This window comes from Pongo abelii, chromosome 6 (genome assembly GCF_028885655.2).
Source record: "Pongo abelii isolate AG06213 chromosome 6, NHGRI_mPonAbe1-v2.0_pri, whole genome shotgun sequence".
Lineage (NCBI taxonomy): Eukaryota > Metazoa > Chordata > Mammalia > Primates > Hominidae > Pongo > Pongo abelii.
The window spans coordinates 57,375,502-57,394,754 of record NC_071991.2 but is presented as its reverse complement, the minus strand read 5'-3'; the positions used below and the strand labels follow the sequence as shown (position 1 = coordinate 57,394,754).

The 19,253-nt window shown below is 35.0% G+C and overlaps 1 protein-coding gene across 14 annotated transcripts in view; it reads left to right on the top strand.

The window, feature by feature from the left end:
• TAX1BP1 (Tax1 binding protein 1) overlaps positions 1–19,253 on the top strand; it is a 90,378-nt gene that overhangs the window by 24,978 nt on the left and 46,147 nt on the right. For all 14 annotated transcript variants that reach the window (XM_054559105.2, XM_054559103.2, XM_063725614.1 and 11 more), the window contains 2 exon segments: positions 1,238–1,425; positions 5,055–5,213. In XM_054559105.2, coding sequence (XP_054415080.1) covers positions 1,238–1,425; positions 5,055–5,213 — 347 coding nt within the window.

Genomic DNA, 19,253 nt, shown 5'->3' with positions numbered 1-19,253 from the left:
CCACCGCCCCTGGCCTTTTTTTTTTAAACAGATTAAGAGCCTGTGGCGGCCGGGCGCAGTGGCTCATGCCTGTAATCCCAGAACTTTGGGAGGCCGAGGCGGGCAGATCACGAGGTCAGGAGATAGATACCATCCTGGCTAACACGGTAAAACCCTGTCTCTACTAAAAATACAAAAAATTAGCCAGGCGTGGTGGCAGGCGCCTGTAGTCCCAGCTACTCAGGCGGCTGAGGCAGGAGAATGGCGTGAACCCGGGAGGTGGAGGTTGCAGTGAGCCGAGACTGCGCCACTGCACTCCAGCCTGGGTGACAGAGCGAGACTCCGTCTCAAAAAAAAAAAAAGAGCCTGCGGTTCAGGGAGGTTAAGTAAATAATAGTGGTAGAGCTGGATTTCTGAATAGATCTGTGTGGTTTGAAAGCTTTTTTTTTTTTTTTTTTTTTGGAGACAGGATCTCACTTTGTCGCCCAGGCTTGAGTTCAGTGGCACCATCATGGGTCATTGCAGTCTTGACCTCCTGGGCTCAAGCGATTCTCCCGCTTCAGCCTCCCTAGTAGCTGGGACTGCAGGTACATGCCACCACACCTGGCAAATTTTTGTATTTTTTGTAGTGACAGGGTTTCACCATGTTGGCCAGGCTGGTCTCTAACTCCAGGCTCAAGTGAATCTGCCCACCTTGGCCTCCCAAAGTGCTGAGATTACAGGCATGAGCCACCGCACTGGGTCCTAAAGCTTATTTTTACCATACTGCACTAGCAGACCTCATCTTTTCTGCCTTCATATAGTTCACATGTGCAGCATATTCCTTTAGTTAATATTTCTTATTTACATGTAATGAATGTCAAATTGGAGGGAAGATTTCTCTAAATGACATATTCCCACCCCCACTCCCAGTCTTCAGTAGACTTTTATATTGGTTCTTCCCTTGCTCCTCCTCCAGCCTCTTTCCCATTGTAAAGTATGTACTTGCCTCTCCTGGATGAGTGGGTTTTGCCCTAGTGAAGATACAAGGGGAAAGGATATTCTGGGAATATAAGCTTAAACCTAAGAGAAGAAAAATTTTAACTTTGAGGAGGAAGGAAGAATCTAGTTTTGATAATTTGCGAAAGGAGGAAGGACATATCCCAGATTCTTCTCGAGAACAGTGTGCGGAATGAGACATGGCAAGTATTGTTAAATTGAAATAACATGAATTTTATAATAGGAAGTTTAATAATTTTGTTTGTTAACTTCCTCTTAGGATATTACCTTCCAAATGATGATGGAGAATTTTATCAGTTCTGTTACGTTACCCATAAGGGTGAAATTCGTGGAGCAAGTACACCTTTCCAGTTTCGAGCTTCTTCTCCGGTTGAAGAGCTGCTTACTATGGAAGATGAAGGAAATTCTGACATGTTAGTGGTGACCACAAAAGCAGGCCTTCTTGAGGTTGGTGTTCACAGTGAGATAGTGATTCACTGATAATTTTAAGAACAGAGCTCATGTTGGTTGGCATTTTAAGAATTTTAAGGTTATGTGAGAGTTGCCACAAAAATCGAATGCTTTTGGCTGGGCGCGGTGGCTCACGCCTGTAATCCCAGCACTCTGGGAGGCCGGGGCGGGCAGATCACGATGTCAGGAGATCGAGACCATCCTGGCTAACACGGTGTAACTCTGTCTCTACTAAGAATACAAAAAATTAGACGGGCGTGGTGGCGGGCACCTGTAGTCCCAGCTACTTGGGAGGCTGAAGCAGGAGAATGGTGTGAACTCGGGAGGCAGAGCTTGCAGTGAGCCGAGATCGCGCCATGGCACTCCAGCCTGGACGACAGAGTGAGATTCCATATTAAAAAAAAAAAAAAAAAAAAATCGAATGCTTTTTAACTGAAATAATAAATTTAGAGTGTCTGTTTTGAAATGCTTAAAAAATCTTTTGGCCACAATTATGCTGTTGGTTCCACTGTGGCAGGTACTTTCCCTAGGGCCTATCCTTATTTTGCGCATAGTGGATAGTACAGTAAGTACCAATTGGGAGAGTTTAGGTCTAAAGCTTTCCTTACGTTCCTTTGCCTAACTTTTTGTGGTGGCGTACGTAGTCAGTTCATTGTAGAATGTTACCGATTTGGGGATGAAGCTGCTTGGGATAATGGTGTAAATCAATAAATCTAACTGTAATTGGATGTGAACTTTGTTTCATTACCATGAACATTCTCTTTCTAAAGTGTGGCAGTGAGTCAGGGGAGCTTCCCAGTCTCTTAATTTAGATTGGACATTTTTAGAATGATTCCTGTTGTACTTCTGATGAAATGAATAAGCCTAGATTAACCCTAATTTAAAAAGAAAATTTAAAAAGCTATTTACTCTTTACTGTTTTTGTAAATAGAATATTGTGGAGTCATGATCATGGCTTTAATATAAATTTACTATGTAGATGGTCTAATAATGCCTAGTGTATTAATTTTTAGTAGTCATTGACAGAGAAAATAGTGACATTCTTTTCTCATTTTAAGATCACATTTTTCAATATCTTTATCCTATACCTAAAAAACTACAGTGTTATATTTGAGTTATTGTGATTAATTGTATATAGTGCCCTCTATTATAATAATAAGAAAAATAGCTTCTCAAATTGGTTCACTATACATTTTTGGCTAATTTATATTCATATTTCTTCTATTGCAGCTATTGCTTTTTCTTTATAGTTGGATAGATTTTTTTAACATGTAAATATTTAATGCCTTTGATTTTACTTTTATTTACCTCAAAGAACTGAGACTGGAGTAAAAAGACAAGAGGTTACAGATATAATACTTTTATTAGACAGTCAAACTAGGTTAGGAGGAACTAATGATTTTTTATTGTGAATTCTTTCATATCTTTCCTTCCCCTTTACAGAAATGCCTCTCTTATCTTAAAGAAATGTAACTTTTATAGGGTGACTAAAACATTTTGTGGTGCAACTGCCTGATGATCAAGGTTTTTAGCTTTGTATTTGAATGCCAGTCAAAGATGCTGAAACAAACCCAGATCTTAAGAGTGCAGTCAGTATTTATATTGTAGCTTTTTGAATACTTATTAGACCACCCTCATTTCAGGGCCTCCAACAGAAAAGTGATGGCATTTTGGCATTCACATCTATCTTGCACTTTTTCTTCAAAGATTGAGACATATCTCATTCTGTTTCACTCCTTCCTACTCCACAAAGGGTTATAAAGAAAATGAAAATTTCTGTTTCTTAAGTAAATATTTCTGAGATTAAATGTTTTTTTAAAAAATATTTTGGTGAGTCTTTAAAATTCTCACATTCATTAAAATCTTTATTTTATCTAAAACTGCACAAAATTAGTACAAATGTGAGACATTATCTGGGGCCCTGTTGACATTAAAAGTGATTAGTGACATAATTTTGCAATCTGTGGACCTTGATTGTATCCTAGGTTTAAAAAAAAATTGGGGGGATAGTGAGGGATATTTGGCTATGGCCTATTGGAGGATATAAAATTATTCTTAATATTCTTAGCTATAATAATAGTGGTGGTTTAAAGCCAACTGTCCTTATTAGGTGATGCTTGCTCTGAAGTATTTAGGAGTGAAGTGTCTGCAATTTCACGTTAAATGGCTTAGAAGAAAAAAGGATACATAAACTTAAGTATATAAAGAGAGATAAACATGGCAAGATATTAATAATCAGTGAATTTAGGTGATGGATGTTTGGATGATCATTGTAAAATTTTAACTATGTTGTATGCTTAACATATTTCAGAATACAAAATTGAGGCAAGAAATGAGACATATACATTCTTATCTAATTTGAATTCTTCTAAAAATGTCTACTTAAGCTTCAGTGAACTCTTGAGAAAGTATATGTGAATTAAATAAATCACTGGAAAAGGCGATTCTTTTATAAAGTCTGTGTTGTGCTATGTCAAGATATATCTTTATTTTTAAGTTGCCAGAGTTTTGAGCCAGATATAATGCCAAATTAATAATGACATTAACCTTTATGGGTGATATACTTGCCTGGTTCTAATTTTCTGTTGACTCTATTGAATGCCATTTATTGCAATCTACTTCAAATCATTTTTTAAAAATAGATAAGATATAAAAAAATTCAATGATTGAATAAATAAACTTTTCCTGGCATTTTGATTTGATTTGTTGGAACAGGTAGAAGAGTCATTCAGAAAGTTTGCAGCTATTCAACTTTGATAAGAGCCATTTTAGAATTTAATCAGTTTGATTTCATAATCCCATGACCCTGGAAAACCAATTTGGGGTGTATGGAGGAAAAACATTTTACCAGTTAAATGTATAATACCACCTTTGTTAAGTCTTCCCTCTGAGTCTTCATTCTTCCTGTAAGAGAAATATTAACTTTGTTTTACTATCTTATGACCATTAATTTAGTAATCTTTTAGCATATTGAAGTTTATATTTTTCTGAACTATTAGCTGTTCCCGTAAGAATCAGGTATATTGTTAATATATTGTTACAGTCTGCATGTTTGTCCTAAAATTTGTATTTTTACTTATGAAGAGTGTTTTAATTTAGCCAAGTAGAGGCCATTTTATATATAGAAACTATAAATTTCTTGGTGTCTTAAGGAATCAGCACTTTTAATAGTAATTCCACAGATGAAGGCCTTATATACCATATAGTAAGTTTGTGATAGTTTCAAAGATTTCCTATAGGTTTGTATTCAAGAAGAGGTACAACTTTTCCTCTTGGAGTATCTGATTATTACTGTGGATAAGAAAGCCCCGTAATTAACGGGAAAATTAATATGCCTTATTTTTAGTTCTGATCTCAAAAATGATTAGCAGCCAACTTCATAGTACAGTTCTCTCATTTTGTAATATTTTCTTCTTTGCTCAACCAAAAGAAGGTTTAAGTTTATGATTGATGAATTTTTCTAACTGAGGGCTAAAAAAGGCTGATTGATATAAAGTAGGTAGAATGTAAGAGTTCTTTCTGTGAATGTCTTCACTATTTTTTTTGGAAATGGAAAACTAAATTTGTAATAACATATTTTAGGATTAAGCAAAAAACTAATTAATTTGAGTTTTTTTGCTTTATAGTTGAAAATTGAGAAAACCATGAAAGAAAAAGAAGAACTGTTAAAGTTAATTGCCGTTCTGGAAAAAGAAACAGCACAACTTCGAGAACAAGTTGGGAGAATGGAAAGAGAACTTAACCATGAGAAAGAAAGATGTGACCAATTGCAAGCAGAACAAAAGGTTAGTTGTGTCTTATGTAACTGATTGAAGTTGATAGTATATTGCCTGAAACCCACCTTTTTAAAGAGCTGAACCAATTAAATAAGTGAAAACCAGGTACTGAGAAAAGTAGCCTTTTAGATAGACATTTATACAAGAACAGGTCAGTTCCTATTAACCTTCTGCCACAGCTGCTTTTATGTTTGTAAGATGGTTAAAATACTTTTAGACTTTTGGTACCAGGCTTGTTGAGGTAGTCCCTGACAACTATTTCCAGATGTTTTACATCTAACTGTAGAATACTTGATTTTTTTTGTTGTTTAGAAATACAATTAGAAATGATAAATGCTGAATAAAGGAAAAATGGGATACATAAATTAAAATTACTTTTCAAAAAAGCATAATTTGGTGAAATAAGATGTAGTACTAGACAAAATTTTGAAATTTTTAATGGGTGAAATGCTATGTTATCCTAAGAAACAAACTAGTTAAAATTGGCAGAATTTCTTGAGCTAAGAAAAAGAGAGACAGGTACAATGCAAGCAGAAAACATTGTGGCTTCATTAGTGATAGAAATAGACTTGTAAGAAGCCAAAAACAGTGAAAAAACAGTTATCTAGTCATTGACTTGTTTATTTAATATTTTCACAAGAAAAGCAGTTTGTTCTGATGAAACTTACACAGACTGTGATCATATATATTACAGTCTCACATACAGTAGAGCTGGTTGGGCATATTTATGCCCATTTACAGTATTGAGCTATTGTTTCCTGAGGGTGGGGTCTGTTCTGTTATCCTTTTGTCTAACAAGGCCTCCAGCAATTGCTTAATAATTGCTAAATGAACCGCTAGTGCAGTGATTCTCAAACATCTGTATACTCCAGTGGAGTGGTTATATATTGCACACCTGGTCAGAGATGTTATACAAATAAGTCTTAAATTCTGAAAAGATTTTCCTTGCTTTGTTCTATTTGTTTGAGGATTGCTCTTTTGAGTTAGAGGGTAAACATAATGTCAAGTACTATGTACATTTACAAATCTCCTTATAAATGTGAAGTCTTCAATTCTGTCTTTTCTATCGTTAGCCTTTTTAGTTAAAAATATGCAAGTATTTCCCAGTTTTACTCTTGGGGAACACTTAGTGTCCTGCAGCAGACTATAGGAGTAGGATTTTCCATTTGGTTAAGGAACTACTTTTTTCATTTGAACCTTTGAAGCAGGTATACCAAGTATTAAAATATAGTAAAATCTCATAATATGTGCCCTCCATGACTGTTAGGACACTCAGCTAATTTTTTTTTTTTTTTTTTTACTCATTTGTTGTAATTCTCTTGCTGCTTTGTGTAGTTATGACTCTCTTTTTCTCCATTCTTTACATATTTTTCTCATGATTTATACCTGGATCTGGCAGTTTTCCAAAGTTTAATGTCAATCTTTTTTTTTTTTTTTTTCACTGTATTACAAGCCAGAGGGATCAAGGTGAGATAGATGACTCATGAAAAAGGCCCATTTCACCATGTCCTCAGCCCATGAGATCAAGAATATCCTGAAATGTGGCCTTTGAGGTTTTGACTCTGATTACTTTGAAATCCAAGAAAGGAATGGATGATTGTGAGAACAGGAATGGCAGAATGATAGGTCTTCATTTGTGTGAAATTACATATATATATATATATACACACACACACACACACACATCAGGCCATTTCTCTGGTCCATTTGAGTAGTAGCTGAGATTTAGACAGTCTCAGATTCTTTGTGCTCTCCAGGTGATAAAGGGGTTAAGGACTACGGACAAGACTAAAGTGCTAGACTGAGGTCAGGGGATTAATGAAGCAAAACTTGTAGGACATTGTGGCCTTGGTGCTCAGAAGAGATCTTCAGCAGAAGTTTTTATGCCAACTCTTAAATCTTGACGACAGTCACTAATCTTGGAGGAGACTACTTCTTTGCTGCCATTCTTACATTGGGGCATATTCTCTGGGAAGCACTTGAAAGTGATTTTTTAAATGATACTCCGTATTATAGAAAAAAATTGACAAAGGACCTGGAATGGTACTTGGTGCATGGGAGGTTCTCTCTAAATGTAAGTAGCTATTATTATTTTACTGTTTTTCATAATATGAACCAGAGAATCATCAAGGAAGGACTACAATATAAAGTGTCATCCAACAGGACTGGAAATTCGTAGCATTTCCCTCGGATTCTAAAAGTGTAATGCATACATAATGTAACCAATAAAACCCTCTAAGTTATAAAACTATGTGGTGACAATTGTTTGTTTCTGGGGATAAAACGTGTTTGCCAGGAGAGATACTTCCTCTTTGTTACAAGTCAATGGATTTTTAGTTTTTTTTTTTTTTTTTTTTTTTAATGAATTTGCTTCGTATTCCAAAATTAGTCTCCATTTTAATCAAGCATGCCTGCTGGGCAGCTACAACTCCAGACTTTCAAACTGGTCTGGTTGGATGGCTTATAAAATCTGTGACATTTCTTGGCATTTGTTTTAAATCTGTTCCATGGTGTGAATCCTATAGTAGTTCTAGAGGTCTTCTATTTGAGGAACTGGGTATATAAACTGTTGAATATCTGAAAGATTGTTCTGATGTATCATCTATAATTTCATTTAAAGTTTTATAATGGATTCTCCATGTAATAAGCAGAGACCTTCATTTTCTTCATAATAGGAGAAATTTATTGCATTTCCATTCTTTTATAAAATAATATGACTAGCTTATTACCCATTCCATACTTGACAAAAAATAAGTGAATTAAATATCTGTAATTGTTTATTAATAAAATTTTTCATCTTTTATCACATTGACCTTTATCACTCTAAAGTGCTCTAATAATTAAAACTAAATGAAATTCTGATAATTACAATTCTTTAACTTGGTAAATTAAAAGAATTGGATATGTTGGGATTATTACAACAGATTGGTTTAAATTATATGTTTGTTTTTAATGTTATTTTATGAAATTGGCTGCTTGAAGGAATAAACTAGGATTACAAAGTAGATTAAAACTAAAACAAGATAATATTTATAAATTGAGAAACAATAAATTACATATTGTATTTCCCCTAGATTTTTGTAGTATCTACTTCATTGTTTATGTACATCCTAGATTTAAAAAGTAACTCTATTATTAAGGATAATTTTCGATTCATTTCTGGTTCAACTGTAAGGGAAGATTTCTCCCCTCCTCTCTTGAAAAAGGCTCATTAATAAAAATAACTCATATAACACTTAATAAAAGCCAGATGGTAATTTGAGTGCTTTACATATGTTAGTTAACTTCGTCCTGTGAAGTAAGCAGTATCGTCTGCATTTTTCAGAGGTAGTGCAGAGAGGCTACTTACTTGTCCGTGATTGCACAGTTAGTAAGTGATAGAGGCTAGCAGTATGGCTCCAGTCAGTGCTTTTAACCACTGCTCTATACTTCTGAGGGCCAAAGATGTGAGCTGATCTAATTGATTATTTTTCAAAACAGCTTTATTGAGATGTCATTTGTATGTCATAAAGTTCACCAGTTTATACAATTCAATGGATTTTAATGTATGTACAAAATCATGCAACCATTACCATAGTCTAATTTTAGAACAAATTCATCCCCAAAAGAAAGCTTTTACTTGTGGTTACTCTACCATTTACCTTCTGATTGCTTCCCCCAGTCCCAGACACCCACTAATTGAAATTTCTGTGTCTATGGATTTGTGTATTTTGGACATTTCACATGAATGGAATTATATAATATGTGGCCTTTGTGACTGGCTTATTTCACTTAGCATAATGTTTTCAAGGTTCATCCATGTTGTAATATATATTATTAATTCATTCCTTTTATTGCCAAATAATCTATTGTACTGATGAGTATTTTTTAAAAACCCCATCTTTACATTTATCAAAGACTTCTGTGAAAATTAGCAGTTTGTATATTTCATTGTGTTCTTGTTTGTATTTTGGAGTGCTAGATACATACTGGAAATTGAAAGAGTTAAAACTGAGGCTCAGAGAACCAATGATTTTGAATCTTGCTTTTCAAATAGGACTAAAAAGAGCTGTGCCTCTGTTAAGTTTTTCAGTTAATTTAGTTTATAATTTTTTTGGAGCCTAAACTGTGAATTGAGTTTTTTCATATAATTGTATTTTCAACTTGAATAATAAGACGGATATGATGTACTTCAAGGCATTTTTGAACTATATTATATTTGAGAATATTAAAGTAATATTGCCAAAACAACGTAATGGAGGATGTTACAAACTGTTAAATGTATTCGTACTGTTTTGATTCTTAAGTTTCACAAACTGGGTAGGAAACATCACCAGGTATTTGGGAAGTATCATAGGTATGGGAGTGAGAGAATGTGCAAGATCTCTTCTCTGGCTAGTGTGGACCTCTTAAGCTATCTTTATTTTTTTGGCTGTTTCTTCTCTAAAACGTAAAGATATTTTGTGTTGTTGTAGAGTGACAGCATATACTGCAAAGAATAACTTGTCATCAGATAGAGTTTTCCTTTTTATTCTCATTGAAATAAGGTGGTCACTTAGTTTTTCTGAGTTCAGGCTTCCTCATGGATAAGTCGTCTAGTTAACAAGTGGCAAAGTTGAGAACCTGAAAACCCAAGCTAGGTGTTTTCATTACTATATTACAATGGCTTATAATAACAGATACAAGTATAGTATGTCTCTTTATTCATCAAGTATTTGTGGAATAAATAGATAACAATGAGTTTTGGGGCTTGTGGCATTCTGACCAGCTTTAATTGTAGTCAAAAGAAGGGTCTGAAGGTGACATTTTATTTTCGATATGGGATTTTATGGTCTTGAAAAGGATTTAAAAAAACATATATTTAAAAACTATCATTCTTGGACAGGTCCTGGTTTACTATATGTGAGCTATTTACAATGTTTTCTTTTTATGCATCTTTAGTGTTTTTCTGTGGCCTTCCAGTTCTTTTAAGAAGTTTTAAAAAAGCACTATTTTGTACTTTATCATTTTATAAATATTGTGCGTATTCTGGTATTTAAAGGGATGAAAATACCAGTTTGTAACAGCTAACAAATGAAAGATTTTGTATTACTAAAACTCAGCAGTCATTTGTCTCCCTCTAGTGATCACATAACTGTGCCACATTGCCCATTTACTTATCATGTTTTGATTGAAACCAGAAAAAAGAAGTTTAATACCTTTTAAATTATGTTTCACATTTTATGGAATTTGGTTTACATTTATTTAAGATTGTCCTGATTATAATTTTAATAGAAAATCAGTAGTTCCTGCAAAGATTTTGGGAAGCCTTTAATATCTTGCTTCATTGAACCTGAGAAGCCATGGTGATACATCATTACTGCCAGGAAAAAAATAATCCAAGTAAATTAAGACATACTGTTGATTGTAAGATGCATCTCCATTTCAGAAAGGATAAATTGTGGGAAAAAATCAGCATATAGTTTTAGTACAGTAATGTAATGTCTTTGTGGATATTAGTCATTGAAATGGTTTTCTCATTTATAGAAGAAATTTTTCTTATCAGAATATACTAGGACACATAATGGTATGGTTAGATGAAACTCATTGATAATACAATTGAAGGATCATATGTATTAAAAGTTTAAAGTTTAGAATTTTGAGTTGCGGGAACTTAAGTCAAACGGAGTTCTTTCTGATAAACGGAATTTTGTGGTGGTAGCTTTGTAATATGTCAGCTTTGCTAGGCTGAACTTATTTTCCAGAGTTCCCTTCTCTATAATTTGTTTAGGATGAGACACAAGAGAGATTCTTGCATGAGATTTGAAGGCAGAAGTGAAGCAGCAGCCATTTTTGTAGCTTATACAAGTTGTGGCTTCTCTCCTGGCTCACCTTTTTGGTATGAGGTAGTAGTAGCCAGGCTGCAATTGCCCTACCTTCTGTGGAATCCTCTTTCAATTTCTCCATCTCTTGGGTTAGGTCTGTCAGGAAGGACCCCAGCATGCTCAAGACATCTTGAGACTATCAGGGTCAGAATAAAAACCAACATGGACTTCAGTTTTCAGTCCGTTCTGGTGAGCTTCAGCTGGTGATTGTGGATCTTATTTTGTTCTTGCTCTTCCCACTTTATAATGTCTTTCTTGATTGCCTGCCTTACACAAACTAGTTCCAGCTTCTACAGTTACACAAGATCAAATCTCTTAGTGTCTCTCTCAGTCTGTCTGTTCATCTGTCTGTCTTTCTCTCTCTCCCCAGCTATTTGCTTATCTGGTCAAGCACTGACTGATAAATTTACCATGGTACATAATTCTTAGGGAGATTTTATGCAATTTCAAATTTGAAATTCTGGTAATGTAAATTAACATTTAGGAAATTGAATTAACCATTTTCCCTTCAAAATGGTAGTGGTACCTTTTGGAGTACTTAAGTATTCTTCAGTGTATTCTAAGTAATTTTAAGGATTCTTATAAAGAACCAACCTGGTAAAATGCATAGATAAAGGTTTCTGTCTGGTATGATTTTCCTTCTGCCTGAAAGGACTTTCTTTAACATTTTTGTAGTGCAGGTCTTCTATTGATGAATTTGTTCAACTTTTGTATGTTAGGAAAAGTCTTATTTTATCTTTAGTTTTAAAAGAGATTTTTGTTGTGTATAGAATTCTAGATAGTTTTTGTATTTGAGTATTTTAAAAATGTGATTCTTCTCACGTTTATTGTTTTTGATGAGAAATTGTGTCATTGGTATTTTTCTTCCTCTGTATTTAATGTGTTTTTTTTCTCTTACTATTTTTAAGATTTACTCTTTATCATTGAATTTAAGCAGTTGATTATGTTGTGTCCTCTTTATTTTCTTTATTTTTTATGCTTGGGGTTCAGTGACCTTTTTGTGTCTGTATACTTACGGTTTTCATTAAATTTTGAAAATTTTAGGCCATTATTTCTTCAGCTGTTTTTTCTGTCTTTCCTCTTCTTCAGGGACTCGAGTACACATATGTTTTGTTGCTTAAAGTTGTTTCAGAGCTCACTTTTGCTTTTTTTTTTCACTTGTGCTTTTTTTTTCAGTCCCTTTTCTCTCTGTTTCATTTTAAATAGTTAAATTTTGTTTGTCTCCAAGTTCACTAATCTTTTGTTTGCAATATTTAATCTGCCATTAGTCCCATCCAGTATATATATTTTTTATCTCAGACATTGTTGTTTTCATTCCTAGAAGTTTGATTTGAGTCTTTTTCATGTCTTTCATGTTTCTATGTGTTTACTGTGTTGAATTTTCTTCTAGCTTCTTGAACATATGGAATACACATGTTTAAATGTCTGTTCATTAACTTGATCATCTGGCTCATTTCTGTATCAGTTTTGATTGATTGGCTTTTCTACTCATTATGGGTTATATTTTTCTGCCTCTCTGCATGCCTAGTAATTTTTGATTGGATGTCATATATTGTGAATTATACCTTGCTGGGTGTTGGGATATTTTTTATATTCCTAAAAATATTCTTGAGCTTTGTTCTGGGATGTGGTTTAATTACTTGGCAACAGTTTGATCTTTTTGAGCCTTGTTTTCAAGCTTTGTTTGGTGGTACCAGAGCAGCATTTAGACTGGGGTTACTCTCTCCCCACTACTGAGGAAAGACCCTTCTTTCAGTTAGAGAATACTGTAATTGTTCTCCCATGGATTATGAGTTTTTCCACTCTGACTGGTAGGAATAACCACTACTCCTGGCTCTTTTTGAGTTCCAGGCACTGTTCCCTGTAGTCCTTTTTGGGTGATTCTTTCTCCAGCCTAGGTTAATTTCCTCACATGCATACGCTGATCAGTAATCAGCTCAAGACTTGAGGGGGACTCATTGCAGATCTCTCGAGTTCTTTTTCTACATGATTCTTCTCTGGTACTCTGTCCTGAAACCTCTATTCTTCTTAGCTTTCCTAGACTCTCAGTTTCTCTCCGTAACTCAGGGAGACCACTGGATTCTGCCTGAGTTTGCCTCTTTGCCCTGTGGCCTTAAAAGTCTCTTTAGACAGTAATAAGCTGGAGCAAATATAGAGGTGACCTCTGTTGTTTCCTTTCTTTCAGGGATCACTGACCTTTTATCCTGATGTCCAGTGGCTTGAGAGCTGTTCTTCATTCAGTTTTTTAGTTTTCAGGTGGTAGAGTTCATTTGGTTCTTGTTACTCTATCTTGGCACTATTTTAGTTGCATCTAATTGTGTGTTTTAGAGCCGCTATCAGGAGAAATGTTTATTTAGAGGAGCCAAGATATTCTTTCTCAAGTGATTTGAATCATCTGGTATTCTAGGTACCCAGGTTTAAAAGCCTGTATGGTTTTTCTGCACGTATTTGGCATTCTGTTCTTAGTTTTCTATTCCATGGTACTCAAAGTAGCTGGTTCAGAAACTTTGTTACTGGTCTGTGTTGGAATGAAAAATGTACACTGCAATGTATGTAAATGCATTACTTTCTTCATTGAGAAAGTATTGCTATGAAAAGCTGTTAGGTGAACCCAACAGTGTGGTTAGTGATGTAGTTGATTTATATTTTGTACAAGTGTCTTGTCTTGATATAGCCTGGTGACTGTCGGTGGTCTAGTACTGTTCGCCTAGTCACACTCTTGAGTAGCTGCTTGTACTTTATATTGCGTAGTTTAACAAACGTGGACTTTTATTTAATATGCTTTTTATTGTACTCAAGAATATAGATAGGTTCTGTAAGATTGTATCCAGGATTATTCAGTTGCAGATATAAAAGAAAGCAAGCATCCAAAAGCCAACCTATATTAACTTCAGTTACCTTGATTTTTAAAAAACGTATACAATTGGCCAGGTGCGGTGGCTCACGCCTGTAATCCCAGCACTTTGGGAGGCTGAGGCGGGCGGATCACGAGGTCAAGAGATTGAGACCATCCTGGCCAACATGGTGAAACCCCGTGTCTACTAAAAATACAAAAATTAGCTGGGTGTGGTGGCACACACCTGTAGTCCTGCTACTCGGGAGGCTGAGGCAGGAGAATTGCTTGAACCTGGGAGGTGGAGGTTGCAGTGAGCCAAGATCGCGCCACTGCATGTCAGCCTGGCGACAGAGTGAGACTCCGTTTAAAAAAAAAAAAAAAGTATACAATTTGGATTTTTTTTGTATATTTACAGAGTCATGCCACCATCACCACAATTTAATTTTAGGATTTTTTTATTATCCCGCAAAGAAATCTTGAGTCCATTAACAGTCACTCCTTACATACCCCTGTCTGCAGCCCTAGGTAACCATGAGTCTACTTTCTATGTCTCTATATTTGCCTTTTTTTTTTATATTTCCATAATGATTTTGAGGTTCATCCATAGATCAGTACTTTGTTTCTTTTTATTGCTTAATAATATTCTATATCTTGATGTAAAATTTTTTTTTAAAATATAGAGACGAGGCCTCACTATGTTTCCCAGCTGGCCTCAGACTCCTGGATTCCAGCCATCCTCTCACCCCAGCCTCTCAAGTAGCTGGGACTACAGGTGTGCACCACTGTGCTTGGCTCATATCTAGATTTTTGATTTTTCAGGCAAATATCTTGAGGCACTTTCTGACAAGTGCTTTACTGTTTTGAGATCCTCTACCATATATATTTGTTGCCCTTCAAACTGGCTGTTTTTGGATTAAGTATACTCAGTATCATAGCAGTGTTTGAACTAGCTTTGTAATTTCCTTATTTTTGGCTTTTAGTTGCTACATTTTCTCTTCAAGATTCAGATATTTAAAGTAATTTACAATAGTTGAATTTGGGTATGATCAGTGATGCATATCTTATACTTTATTACATAGCCAATTTAATTTTTTGTCTTAATGGCAGTGTATCAGATGAATTACTTGATTTAAATACTAGTCAGGGATAAATAATGAATTAGAGTGAAGACAAAGAAACCCAACAGAGTAAAGTTTTTGTTGTTCCTTTTTTTTTTTTTTTTTGAGACGGAGTCTCGCTCTGTCACAGGCTGGAGTGCTGGAAGTGCAGTGGCGCGATCTCGGCTCTCCGAGTAGCTGGGATTACAGGCGCCCGCCACCATGCCTGGCTAATTTTTTATATTTTTAGTAGAGATAGGGTTTCACTGTGGTCTCGATCTCCTGACCTCGTGATCCGCCCACCTCGGCCTCCCAAAGTGCTGGGATTACAAGCGTGAGCCACCGCGCCCAGCCAGTTTTTGTTGTTCTTAATGTAACAGTCTATGTCATAAGTCATTGAAGTCTGGGGAGGGGATCGCAGATTTGCTTTGCATGATTATTCAGGGGCCTTGTTACCTTTTATATCATTCCACTGCCCACCCTTAGATTCCTAGAGAATTTATGTCTTCGTGATAGAAACTTGGTCACTGACATATCCTGGTTTCAGCTGGATGAAAAGGGGAAAGAGATCTTAGACAAGACATGATCAATAGTGTAAGTTATAGAGGTGGAAGTAATATATATCATTTCATTTATATTTAACCGATGATAATTTAGATGACTATAATGCATTGCAAGAGAAGCTGGGAATACAGTGTAGTTGGGCAGTGGTATGTAGTTACTGTGGTTGAAAGGAGGTCGTAATTTGGCAGACAACCAGCAGTCTCTGCCACAACACACAACACCAATATAGTAGTCTTTGAATTTAGCAGTTTGTGAATGAGATCTGGAAATTATCTTTGGAAAGTATCTTATAACTTAATCTATTTATTAGTACCATTGTTAAGAAAGGTCATATCAAGAGTAGATAAAAATCAAATTACCAAAATTTCAGTACCTCAATTATTAAAATTTTCAGTTATTATTTTAGAAAACTTTTGTTTAAGGATATTGGAAAGTTGAAATCATTCTCAGTTCTTCCATTTACTAGCTGTGTAACCTTTGATAAACTACTTAACTTCTCTGTGGCTCACTTTTCTCATGTGAACGAGCCTTATAGTTGTTCCTAATTCTTAGGCCATGTGCTCATCAAATGAGAATGTATTATACATAAAGCACATAGCATTTCCTACACAGTAGCTCTCAAGATAGCTGTTATTGTTATCATAGCATTAGGTACCTGGTTTTGGACAGAGGCAGTTTAAGGCATTTAGTATCTAATACATGGAATTGCCAAAAACCAGTTTTGCATTTATGATCTCATTGAATTTGTTTTTGTTTGTTTTTGCCAATTGTCATCAAGAAAAGATACAAAAGGCTTAATTTTAATACATGGGGTGATGATTATAACTTATGTATACATAGCAATATATTTCTTTCAAGCCAATTACTTTAATTTTGTACCTGCTTTACAAAGTAATAGTTTTAAGAAATTCATAATATATTATTTCTACAATATATTTATATACTTTTAAACCCATAATTTTTGTATTGATAAGTACAGAACTGTACAATGAAGCATTTTCATAGTTTATTTCATAAGACTACATCATTGAATAGTTCCTATTCAACTTAATTAAAAGGCAATTTTAAGTAAAGTTATACTACCCTAAATTTTTGTACTTATTCCCTAACTCTTTAAAAATGTATATGAAACCTAATGTTAAAAAAAAATCACTAGTCTGTGAAATAAATTCATATTCAGGAAATAATTTAGACATTAATATATTTGTAGCCTGTCTCTCTTCCCCCTCCTCTCCACTCCAACCACAAAAATAGTGCTTGGATCTGTTATTTTCTATAAAAGTTGAATTTAAGTACATTTGTTCATAGCAGATTTTTCAGTGAATTGAAGGTAGCCCTCATCACATTTTTTACTATAGTCACGCACCACTTAACAATGGGGATATGTTCTGAGAAACGTGTCGTTAGGTGATTTCCTCTTTGTGCAAACATCATAGAGTGTACTTACACAAACCTAGATAGTATAGCCTACTGCGCACCTAGGCTATATGGTATAACCTATTGCTCCTAGGCTACAAACCTGTACAGCATGTTAGTGTACTGAATACTGTAGGCAGTTGTAACACATGGTAAATATTTGCGTATCTAAACATATCTAGACATCTTAGAAAAGGAAAGGTACAGTAAAAATATTGTATAAAATGTAAAATTTGTTATACCTGTATAGGGCATTTACCACAAATGGAGCTTGCAGGACTGACAGCGCTCTAGGTTTTTCAAGGAGTGAGTAGTGAGTGAATGTGAAGGCCCAGGGCATTGCTGTACACTACTGTAGATTTTATAAATATTGTATACTTAGACTACACTAAATTAATTAATTAATTAATTTTTTTTTTTTTGAGACAGAGTCTTGCTCTGTTGCCCAGGCAGGAGTACAGTGCAGTGGCGTGATCTCGGCTCACTGCAACCTCTGGCTCCTGGGTTCAGGTGATTCTTGTACCTCAGCCTCCGGAGTAACTGGGATTACAGATGCGTGCCACCACACCTGGCTGATTTTTATGTTTTTAGTAGAGACAGGGTTTCACCATTTTGGCCAGGCTCTCGTACTTCTGACCTCAGGTGATCTGCCCGCCTCGGCCTCCCAAAATGCTGGGATTACAGACATGAGCCACCGTACCTGGCCAGACTACACTAAATGTATAAAATATTTTTTTCTCCAAAAATAAATTAACCTTAGCTCACTGTAACATTTTCACTCTCTTTTTAAAAACTTTTTGATTCTTTTGAAATAACATTTAGCTCAAAACACAAACATGTACAGCTGTGCAAAAATATTCTTTCTTTGTATCCAAATTCCATAAGCTTTTTTCCATTTTAAAAACTTTTTCTTTTCTTTTCTTGTTTTATTTTATTTTATTTTTTTGAGATGGAGTCTTGCTCTGTCGCCCAGGCTGGAGTGCAGTGGCATGATCTAGACTCATTGCAACCTCCGCGTCATGTGTTCAAGCAATTCTCCTGCTTGAGTAGCCTCTCAAGTAGCTGGCACTACAGGCACACACCACCACGCCCAGCTAATTTTTTTTTTCTTTGGTATTTTTAGTAGAGATGGGATTTCACCATGTTGGCCAGCAGGTCTTGAACTACTGACCTCAGGTGCCCCACCCACCTAGGCCCCACAAAGTGCTGGGATTACAGATGTGAGCTGCCACACCCGGCCAAATATTATATTTTTGTCTGGTGGATTTGTGGAAACCAGAGAAGATGCCTTTATAGTCTGTGTAGCTGTCATCATAACTTGGTATTTTAGTTGATTTCAAAATTAGGTGTTTGAGAAAAGCCAGATTAAGTAAGATGAGTAATATTTGATTTAAAATCTGACTAGCAATTTTCATAAATAATTGTTTTGTCAATAATTTGTTATTTAAAGTGTTCAGGTGCTAGTTTACTAAATTTTACTCTGTATATGTGTGAATCTAGAATACCATACCTTTTTTTTAGATAATTGTTAGTGATACTGTATCTGGTTTCTTCATATGCTTTTGTTTATAATCAGAATTTTATTTTTTAACATGAGAATAAATGTGCTTTGTTATTTTAAATACTTTTAAAATGTGTTTAGCCACCTGGATGAATGATTCATAACATTTTATCTGGTTATTCATATATGAGAGTTATGACTTGTGGGAATTGGTAATAGTGGCTCATGGAAACAGTGATTTTTTAGTTTAGGAGCGGGAGGAAAGTCCCTGCATGAATCTGAAGTACTCAAATCTCTTTATCTCCCTTTGCCCCAATTTTTATGATTGTTTTCATATCGGCGTACAATGTAGCAGGCTTAATTATCTGATGGAGGTTTTCTTTGTTTTAATATTAGAATTATGATGTCCTTTTGGCATGATTTACAAATGATCAAAAGTGTTTTAGAAAAATTGTATTTTAGATTTTACCTTTTAAAGTTAATTTTTGAAAGCATGATTCCTAGTTGTTTGAAATGGCAAAGCTCTTAGCTTTTTCATGCTAAGGAGGACTGAGCCACACTGAAGATGCTTATGCTTAACTCAGACATGAAAACTACAGGCCTGAAGAATAATCCGTACTTTATCATTTTCATGTGTTTAGAAAGGAGGCTTGGATGCTGGGAAGCTATCAGGTGCCTTTATGGGCACCAGAGAAAGAGTCTAAGACGCTTGTTGTAGTCAGAGTTAATTTATAATTCACTGTAAAGTTAACTGACTGAAAGCAATTAGTTCATGATTTACATTCAGTTGCT